The sequence below is a fragment of the Asparagus officinalis genome, chromosome 3, assembly GCF_001876935.1.
Source record: "Asparagus officinalis chromosome 3, Aspof.V1, whole genome shotgun sequence".
NCBI lineage: Eukaryota > Viridiplantae > Streptophyta > Magnoliopsida > Asparagales > Asparagaceae > Asparagus > Asparagus officinalis.
In genome coordinates this window covers 48,116,027-48,126,850 of record NC_033796.1, presented here as the reverse complement: position 1 = coordinate 48,126,850, position 10,824 = coordinate 48,116,027, and the positions used below count along the sequence as shown (strand labels likewise).

The 10,824-nt window shown below is 35.5% G+C and overlaps 1 protein-coding gene across 5 annotated transcripts in view; it reads left to right on the top strand.

The window, feature by feature from the left end:
- Positions 1-10,824, top strand: part of LOC109834044 — a 16,876-nt gene that overhangs the window by 5,120 nt on the left and 932 nt on the right. For all 5 annotated transcript variants that reach the window (XM_020401931.1, XM_020401934.1, XM_020401935.1 and 2 more), the window contains 8 exons: positions 1,631-1,740; positions 1,870-2,005; positions 2,081-2,179; positions 7,432-7,537; positions 7,641-8,047; positions 8,125-8,307; positions 8,389-8,583; positions 9,373-9,693. In XM_020401931.1, coding sequence (XP_020257520.1) covers positions 1,631-1,740; positions 1,870-2,005; positions 2,081-2,179; positions 7,432-7,537; positions 7,641-8,047; positions 8,125-8,307; positions 8,389-8,583; positions 9,373-9,693 — 1,557 coding nt within the window. The remainder of the gene's footprint in view (positions 1-1,630; positions 1,741-1,869; positions 2,006-2,080; positions 2,180-7,431; positions 7,538-7,640; positions 8,048-8,124; positions 8,308-8,388; positions 8,584-9,372; positions 9,694-10,824) is intronic.

Below are 10,824 nucleotides of genomic sequence, written 5' to 3'. Positions count from 1 at the left end.
TGAAGAAATTTTGTATTTATTTTAATTTTAGTTATTTGGTAGAGACAGTTGGAACCTGCTTAATATTATATGTTTGGGGGTTGTAAAATATTCTCCGATTATCTTCTCTTCCTAGATGTTTGTTGCATATCAGTCCTTTTGGACCTAGGACCAGCTTTTCTGCCTTCAATCTGCTGAGTTATTGCCCATCCTTGATTCTCAAACTGTTTTAGAGTCTTTTCAAAATATCTTTAGGAGAGGATCAAGATTATTTGTCTGCGGCATTTTGTGAATGAAGGTGAAAGGAAGTAAATATATGTAAATTTACATAAATGACTTTATACTAATAACACATCAGCCCTTTTATTTGTTTTGATAGGGGGGGGGGGGGGGGGGGAAGAAAACCAAGCAATTTTACCCTCCTTTCCCCTTCCTTCCTTCTCTCTACCCTCCTTAAAAAAACTCCCAAACAAGGTGAAAGCCTTATTTCTCTTCCCTTCCCCCTCTCTACCCTCCATCCAAACAGGGCATAACAGCTAAAGATCTACTTTCGCCATAGTGGATTCTCAAATGAAAATTTTAAAGATCTACTTTCGCCATAGTGGATTCTCAAATGAAATTTTTATGTTCTCCCAAGCATATAAATTTCATCCGACATTTTGTTTAACATCAAATTTCGTTCTAATATTTGTTCGAATTTTAATCGAATCTGACTAGTTTCGTTATATCGTCCTTTCTTATAGCTCAGTTATTTCTTATTTTATTTCTTATGGAAATTTTGCTATCTAGGAGGGCAATTGGGTTACTAATCAACTGCATCACTGATTAGGAAGCATGCCCTCCTTCAATGAATCAACACGCCTTTTTAAGTTTGTTGCTCTGTTGAAGCAATTTAGGTCTTCTTGGCAACAACCAATTTTTTCAAACTTATTTACCTCATGCTTTGTTGGTTTGGATATTGTCCTGTGCATCCTGTGTTATATTTTCCTTTTACTTTAATTTTATCACTATTTTAATTGGATTTAAGGTTTCCTCTCATATACCTGCACTAGTTCAAGATTTGGGTGTTTCATAGAAACCTGAATATGTACTATGCAGCTAGAGCTTTTATATGATCTGAACCAGCAATTCTCATTCCAGTTAATGTTGTAGTAGTGATTGGTCATGTGAGCTATTTCAAATGTTGCGTTGGATCTTAGGTTTAGTGGTGTAGTTTTTATTCGCTTCTTCAACTTTATTATAATTATTTTTCTCATCCGCCAAGTATGACTACCTTCAATTGCTAAGCCAGTCTTTTTCCTGAGATGTTGCTTGCCAGTGTAAATCTGACTTAAAAAATGTTCTTGTATTGGTAGCAAAGTACTATAGATGCTTTCAACAATAACGTTTATTTGCTCAAGCTTGTTGATGTTTCTCTCTGTTTTCCTTTTCAGATGAGTATGCTTAATCTAATCTCTAGACAAGTTAGCTTCAAGTAGATTCGTCTTTTTTGAGTATTTGCTCATTATAAATTAGTCGATTTTCCGGTATTATGATTGCTGAACATTTTATCTCATCCATGGAAAAGAATGGTTTGAAGCGTTAGTCATAAATTAAAGTGATACTCTTTCCATTTTACCTTCTGTCACTTAAATATTTGTTTGTGTTTCAGTGGTCTGAGAAACAGAGGTTTGATCTTGCTGGATTGATGGCTTCCATATTAAGAGCATTTTTACAGGCCTATGATCCACTTTTTTCGATGACCTTGCGATACTTAATAAGGTAACCGTTAACCTTTCATATGATTATTTTTGTGTCTATGGGTTACCTTTTTAATCTCTACTAATTGCTTTGTGTATAGTTGTAAACTTGTCAGCTGCCTTTTCCTTATGATTGTTGTATCATTTGCAGTATCCACAAAGTGTATTGTCTTCGGCAAGGTGTTTCCTCTCCGATATCAGATCTTACTGAGAGGTTGCTTTTTGATGATCGTGACCCACCTGCAACTCCTCAGGAAAGTTTGTTCGAGGCACCACCATTTGATGAGGTAAAATTTTACTTTGTGATGGTTTCTCTAGATCTGATGTTTGTATAGCTAGTTATGACAATGTTGAATTCTTAGGTTGATATACAAGCCCTCGCACATGCTGTAGAGGTAACCAGGCAAGGAGCAATTGATAGCCTAAGATTTGCCAAGGGAGATTTATTTCAGGCATTTCAGGTATATGTTTCAATGGCAAAAACAGTTCAATTAAAGATTGTAAAGTATATTTGTCTAACAGATCGATAAGATATGGATTCTGTCTTCCTCTTGGAGATGGCTAAGCAATTTGTTTTATCCTTTTCTGACATGTAAATTTTAGTCATGATCAACAAGGACTTCCCAACACGCTATGTGTTCTTTAATTAGCTTAAGGGGAATTGTTGCAGTATGTCAGATTTATTATATTCAAACTTTTTTACCTTTTGTTTTTGAGTTTAAATATCATGTTTAACTTTTAGATAGTTTTATTTTGCTTGGTTTGTCAGAATTGATCAATAGAGGTCACTATCGGAATTGGTCAATAGAGGTCGCTAACTTCTTGTAGACATTGGGTATTGATGATAAAAATTTTATTGGAAATTCGTTGTTCGTCTATTCTGATTCTCCATATAGATCCTTTGTCTTTAGGAATGTCATGTTTGTCCTTTTTTGAATGGAGAATTGGCAAGGTGTCATTGACTGCTCAGCAATATTTGTGCAGACCTCTAGGGACGTACAAAAAACACTAAAATGATATGATCTCTCCATTCCCCATAATGGAAAAAGCATCACACCATAAAACTAGACCTTAAGTGTTGACTTTGTCTTTTACAGTGTTGACTAGATTTTGGAGAGGTCAATAGAGGATAATATCTCGTGAAACAATACTCCAGTGAACCTGAGGACCAACAATATACAATGTTTGAACGTTAAAACAGTATCAATATGTAAACATGCGTCTGGTATTGGATCAGAAAAGTTCTCAGTAGATTCGAAATTAAGGGAGGTTTATGAAAACTGGGTGGCACATGGTTACTTTATTTTTTTTAAATTTAGTTTTTCTGTTTTCGGACCTCAATGAGCCGAAAGGCCCTGAAATACTCCAATATGAACATATCTAGAATATGGAACAGGAGAAAAGGGGAAAAAGATTTTGTTACTGTGCTACTACAAGTCCCATGAAAAAAATAAGTCACGAACCCATTGATGGAGAGCAGACAAAAAGATAGAAATAAAAAAGACATGAATTATCCAGGTGCCACATATTTGTAGTAATGTCCTCCCATGGTAGCAAATATCCGCTTATTCATTGGCAATTTTGCATCAATGATCAAGTCTAGTCATTCATTTTATCTTTCTGTTCTATCGATGGTATGCTCTGTTTGGATAAAATAATGGTAGCCTCATCTGATTTCCCCTTTTGTCTGGTTGTTGAGGCACGTAGATTGGTAAAAATGCATGTGACCTGTTTACCTCTGGTGAAGCCATTGAGGGACAGAATGGTTTAGCCCAGAAAAGACCTGTATTCGACATAGTTGGATTAGTTCATTGTCTTCAAGGAATTACATGTTTAACTCATAAAAATCATACAGAACAGCTTCAGAAATGATTTAATGGAAACTAGTAATTTTCCCGATTTATTCATTTCACATAAATAAAGATCTCTTCAATAGATGGCAACCTTGTAAATAGATTATTCTTTTTTCCCTATTTTTGAAATATAGTATAAGTATTTGGAGAAGACATCTATTTTTTAATATGTGGTTATCTTTTTCCTCTTTGTAGTTCAATTTGAAGGGAATCCCAATTTTTAAATTCCTTCTATCCAGTATTAATAAGCATCTGTGATCTGTTAAGGAGAGGCATTCTCATTTTCTTTTTTCATTCTTCATAAGATCAATTGCTTTTTGCTAGATTTTGTGAATAATATCAATTTGTATCAAGAGTTAGAAAGATGATGTATGTATGTATGTGTGTGTGTGTGTGTGTGTGTTAATAAATATGATTTTCACATATTCTTTTCACCTATAATTATTCATTACGTAGTTGCCCTTTTAAAAATAATATTAAAATTTCATTGTATGGAGCATTGAAGCAAAACACAGGGTCATATATATTTGGTTAGTTTTCTATTTCCCAAATATTGCATCTTGTCTCTTTACTTCGTTTGATTGAACCCAATATAAGAATAAAAAAGCATTATGTCATCTCTTTATCCTTAGAAAGTTCTTCATTATATTTGTATCTGACTGGCAACTTGAGATCTACATGACTATGAAATTAGATTAAGTCTATTATTAACTTCATTATAATCTGAACTCAAATGTATCACTTTATATTGTTAAAATAACTAGTTATTCATATTTCTAATTAATTAATTACATCCCACTTGGAGTTATTAAGTACATCGATTTGGGTTACAAATGTCTGTACTATTTTTGGATAATTAAACCTTTTGAAGAAATTGTAAAACCACAGTTAAGTCATCTGATGATTTCAATTGAAACAGCTGAAACTCCCAATATCAATACCGAAATTTGTAATTTAAATGGATATGATATTTTGAACCTCGAATGCGACTTAGAAAACTCTCCCAACACTCTATCTCATCACTATTATGAAAAGCATTTTTATTAGATAGGTTCTGTTATGGTGCATGCCTCAGATAGGTAAAAGGTTCTGTTATGGTGCATGCCTCAGATAGGTAAAGCTACCCCAATCCATTGACAAAGTATTACTTCAGGCTGACGCGAAATGGTTATGATTTTCGTTCCCATTTCTTGGCTGTGACTAAGACTTGTGCAAGGTTACTATGAGTTGGTTCTTGATTCTTAGCTCTAAAGTTAGAAGAGTGGTGTTGCTTGTGCTTCATGAATTCATCATTTATATTCTTCTAGAACATTTGTTTTTTTGTGGTAAGTGTTGGAATGTATGGAATCTACATGCCGGTCGATCATGATGGATTCATTGTCCTCTCCGAGGGCAATGGAGGTACTAGTCCTAAGTAAATCTTCAAACTGGGGATAAAAACTGGGGATATGTGGCTGTGTAATATTAAATTGCGAAATTTCTAATAGACTTGGACAAAGCATATTGTCCGATTTGCATAATTGAAGTGTTGAAATTTCCCTTGCATATCGAATTAAACAGGGGGTCGGTGCCCATCAGAACCCATCAAGCACTTAGCTTTGGCTTTTAGTAGCTGAAATTCGGAGAAACATGGTATTTTTCTGAAATAATTATTTGACATATTTGTAAAAGAATCAGTTCATTCTTGAATGCTATTATCCTTTCAAAAACACCACCACAAACCCTGATAAAAACTCTCAACATACCTGACATGTAGTTCAGAATTTTTCTTATCAGTGGTAGCTTACATGGATAATTGACTCTCACCTGTGCATCCATGCGTCAACATTCAACCTCCAAAAACAAACCTTATTATTTTGGTTGGTACTGTAGCGTACATCACATATTAAAAAAATACCTAAGTTAGTCTGGATATGTGGAAGGAGTGAAAAGTACGTTTCTTCCCAATTTTTAGGGGTTCATGACTTACTGTTTATTTCATCCAGCTCTTCTAGGAGGATTTCCTCAGATTAACAGCTATCATATATCCTTTAACTGCTTCCATACATGTCCAGTTACACTTTTTGCTAGGCCTATGTCTAATCTTCTGTAGCTCCTTTCCGCAATCCTTTGCTCCTAATTAGCATGATTACTCTTATTGGCTTCTCATGCCTAAACAATCATCGATGGAAGTCACCGCTATTTATCATACACTCATTCTCATCCTATCTCTTGGTATATATTCCATCGTCAACGTTCAAATTTTTTGCTTTATTTATTTTGGACGTGTTTCATAATTCTCAATATTTGGATCAAAGGATTTTGGGTCGACATAGTTGTCTCATAAATTCTTCCTCAATTTCATAGGTATTGTATTGTCGCATTATGTATTTTACATGCATATTCCCTATTCTAGCCATCCCACTTTGGCTTCATGAGCCTCATCCTTGTCATTTCGTTATTGTGAAGAATGGTATTTCTAAGTAGCGAAAATAACCTTCTAGGAATTCCTTCTGCATTAATTTCTCATTTTTTAGTGTTTTGCTTAATTCATTTTAGATGTTACGGTTTTGCTATGATATTCAATTTTTTCATCACATTCAGAAACTTCTCTCTTTCTACTCCCAAAATTGCCTTCTGTAGCCTCAGAACTATCAATATCATCAACAGAGAGCAAGCACCCTTAGACATTAATTCTTTAGAAGTTTAATGGTATTTTCTTTTTGAACACAAGTTGCTAATTAGAGTATTGTAGTTCAGAGAGGACGCTAATGTGAACATTATGCAGAGTATATTAGTGGGTGCATGCATGAAGATGGTATATCTATTTGAACTAAACTAAGATCAACATTCCCTCATGGTTATATTGTACAATGCATGAATATGTAAAAGATTGATTGAGTAGTGAACGCAAAACTGTAGTTTCTAAAAGTAGTAGTTGCCTATATACTGACTAAGCATTTATATACAGGCCACATTTAAAGTAATCTAATTTTTATGAATAGTTTATAGTCATTAGAAAATGTACTGTGAGAGCTTCTGAGTGTGTGTGCGTAGGTGAAGGTAGAGAGAGAGAGAGAGAAGGGGGGGGGGGGGGTGCTTATAGAAACTTCACTGGGACCCACTTGAACAAAGTGAAAATTCAAGGTGGTATCATGGAGATTGATATTTAGGAAGTCTCCATACCTTTTCTTTTTCCAAAAAAGCACATGTTTTGATGACTCTACGTCTATTCTTCATTTAAGAAGGATTTACTATTAACTTTGATTTTGAGATGCATTTATGTAATCTAAGTCTTATTAATGGCATGCACATGTAGGCATATTTGCTATGTATGATGTGTCTCTGTTGATTTTTATTATCTGCTGCATATGTGTAGCCTATATCATAACCCCATCTAGTTTCCACATCAATGCAGAAAATTGTGTCTCAGGCTAGCTACATGTGTTTTATGTGAAAGGTGTTTATACATGTTATTACTATTTACCTTCAGTTAAATAGTCAATATTTATAGTTAGAGATGCATAACGCTGCTGTGTTCAGCAGACACTTGCATTATCATTGTCATGATGATCATTATCCATTCTTATTGATGCATTCTCTATTTACATTTCAGACTGATCATATTTGCATTATTGTCTTTGTTTTACTTTCCGTGCTCTTGAATTGTTGGGTTTTGCAGTACCATCTAACACCCACTCCCTGCTTTTATTTTATATTCAGCGGAATCCTTTGAAAACTAAATTATTAGTTGTGTAGATTAAATCTGTATCTACACGTGTAGAGTCAAAATCATAGATGTCTTGATGCTAATTTTTGCAGTTGTTTTGGGTCTAATTTAAGATGGTACTTCCTAAGTCTTCTCATGAACATGTATACAGAACGAATTGTGCCGGAGGAGACTGGATGTGTCAGGGCTTGATCATCTTGTCCACGAGTACTGCATGTACAGAGGAATAGTTGATAGTGCTACTAAGCCTCCATCAGGTAATATTTGTCCATGTCTTCTTCTCTTCTTTGTGTTGTTTCTTTATAGCTTACCCTTTACTAGAGTCTTGTAATCGAATGTATATTTTTCTGATTACTACAGCAATGAACCTCGCAAACAGCTCATCAAGGGACTGTTCTGTTAACTTAGACTCTGTGAATTGCAAGCTTTCTGATGGTGAAACCTCTGTTAGTAATGTTGATGCTATATGTGTCCAAGAAGCTAATGCTGAATCTGCAAGCATGCAAGTTACTGATGTTGAAATGAGATTTGCGTCGGAAGTGTCGAGCAGTCATGAAGATTGTAGCACCAGTGATGCTAATCATTCACAAAGTTGTTCTAGAAGGCTGAGGAGGCGATGCCATTCAGATGGAAGGAGGCGTAAGAGATGGAGAGGGCGAATTGATAGGTCAGAACTAACATGTGATGTTCCATCTTCTGAAACAAGTAGCAAAGGGTTGATGACTTCAGATAAGGGTAGTAGTGATTGTAAACTTGGGGAAGAGCAGGTCAGGTTAACCAAAATTATGTTAAGTATACATTTGCTTTTTCATTGAACAATTATTTATGATATGATGTTTGTTAGGCCTCCAGCTACAGTTCCTCCTTGGAAAATGTTAACATTTATGACGATAACAAGCTTGAGGTCGTGTTAGAAATGAAAGAATTGGCTAACAAAGGATTGGCTGCTGAAGTTGTTGAGGAAGTGAACGCTTTAGATCCAGACTTCTTTCATCAAAATCCTATTCTATATTTCCAATTAAAGCAGGTAATTATTTATTTCACCATAAGATATATCTTATAGCTTCAATTTCAGTGAAGCATGGTCATGTTTTCTTGCTGTTTTCAGGTTGAATTTCTTAATTTGGTTAATGGTGGTGATCTTGCCATGGCTCTGAAAGTTGCTAGCACTCATTTAGGTCCTTTGGCTGCAAGCAATCGAGCTTTGATGAAGCCCTTAAAGGAAACTTTATTGGCTGTACTTAATTCTAATGAAGCAGCTGCCAAAGCATTCCCCTTATCTGCACTGGCAACTTCTCTCCAGGTGACAGCCTTAAGTTTTAAATATATTTAGTGAAGTTATTGCATGCTTCTTTTATTTTATTTATTTTCGTACTGGTCTGCATCCAAGTCAGCTAACTAAGCGAGGTTTTAGGAGCTGTTTGGTTCCGTTAGAATATTGTCACAACAAATTTCCATAACATGTGAGTATGTTTTGTGATATATGAGGACGTAAAGGGGGCAAAACGTCCTCTGCTACTACAGCGGAAAAGGATGAGAAAAAGGTCGCTAATTGGAATAAACTAGAGATCATCACTTTAATAATTTTCTTTCCATCTAGCTGTCCTAAATTTAAGACTTGAAAAGATCTCCAAGTGGAATAAGATCACTGCAGCTAATGGTTAAGTTTACCTTTCTTTGTTTCCGTGCAAAACTTTTCCTACATTATTTTCATTCTTACAAGGAACCTAAAATTCCCTTATATTGGAATAAGAGCACTGCAGCTTTATTCACTCACCGAAAAAATTCCTAATGCCCTTGTGATTCTACTATTCGCCAAAGATTCTTATGTTACTGGATTTAAATTTATCTCTTACCTAATATCGTCCTACGTATTTACAAGCGGCCAGACAACCATCTGAATAATTTCTGTGCTTGTGGTTATGAACCAATCGCGAAAATAATTTTGATTCTTGAAAACATTCACATCAGGAGGCAATAATAAAGTCTATAATGCATACATATTAAAGTAATTTGATATATTAATTTCTGTTTGGTATATTCTAATCTTATTAAATCTCTTATATCTGCAAGTTAACATCCTAGTTTATAGGTTGCTATCGGTAGGAGGTTGGGCATTGAAGAACCTCAACTGATGAAAGTAATGAGAGTAACTCTGCATACACACAATGAATGGTTCAAGCTTCAAATGTGCAAAGACCGTTTTGAGGAATTACTAAAGATTGATCGCCTAAAAGAAGTTGATGCACCTATGGAGGGTGATGGTACACCCAAGCTGCATTCAGATAATTGTACTCATGGATCTTCTCAAACTACCATATGCTCAACCAGCAAGTTAGAAGACGGCAGCAGTCCATCACAAGTCTCTTCGAGTGAATATGTTTGTGATGAAGGTGCAATACTAAAAGTCATGGTAAGCCTATATATTACTTATCTCAGGAAGATACTTTCTATTGTAAGCTTTCTGAACAGACAAACCTCAATGCTCTTTTCTCTATTTGAGTTAAGATTTTCTTTCGATTGGTTTTTAGCCCAATTTTGTTTGAGGTACCCAACCGTCACGTGACATATGTCTTTTAGCCTTTCACAGTAAATTATGAATGTTCATATAAAAGTCTATATCCTATATCACTCCCTTTAGTGTTGCCATCATCCATCATAGTCTCATTAGGATATGTACATTCACAACTTCACCCTTCACTTTCTTCAGACAGAAAAGTTTGCTCATACCACCAAGGGGTGAGCTCACATGGTTGGGAATGATCAATGTGTCCTCCAGGTGCCTAGGTTTGATTCCCCTTCTCACGTTCACCTGTTATTGCTGAAGTTAATGGTGGTTAGTAATACCTGGGGTTTACTTGGTCCGGTGGATGTCCTATTGATGACTAGTTGTCTCCGAGAGGGGTCTCCCCTGTGGGTGAATGTGTCCCCATGTGGGTAGGGGATAATAACCTCGTGATGCCTCCTAAGGTGTGGCTAGGGCTTGAAATCGGGCTGATCGTCTGGTGTAACTCCCCACAAGGTTTCCCTCGTATAAAAAAAAGTGTGCTCATTACTATCCCGTTTTTACCCTTTGTGGATACTTCTGGACAATTTTCTGACCTTGATTTCTATGACAACCAGTTGGACTTGAAATATGTAGAATTTCTACGGAACTCTATTTGGTTAGGAGGAGGAAGGTTCCAGAGGATATGGTATTGTAGTAACAATTAGCTAGGTAATGAACTTCTGATAATTGTTCTAAAAACAATTTTCCGTATGTATGATTTTTGCATCACTTTCCAATATATTCTCAAACTGTGGCCTCCCTGTAATGTCCTCATCATCATTTAAGCATTTTTCTTCAAAATGGATTGGCTGTAGAGAAATGCTCTATGAATGACTTGACAAAGTTTTTTAATCGGTTATTGACCTGGATGGCAGTCCTCTCTTAATTAGTGTCAGATTCTATGGAAAAAAAGAGAAGCTTGCCATAATCATAAAGACTGGCTTAGCATCTTCCAACTTGCTGGAAAATGCGTGGAAAAAGTCGAAAGAACAATAG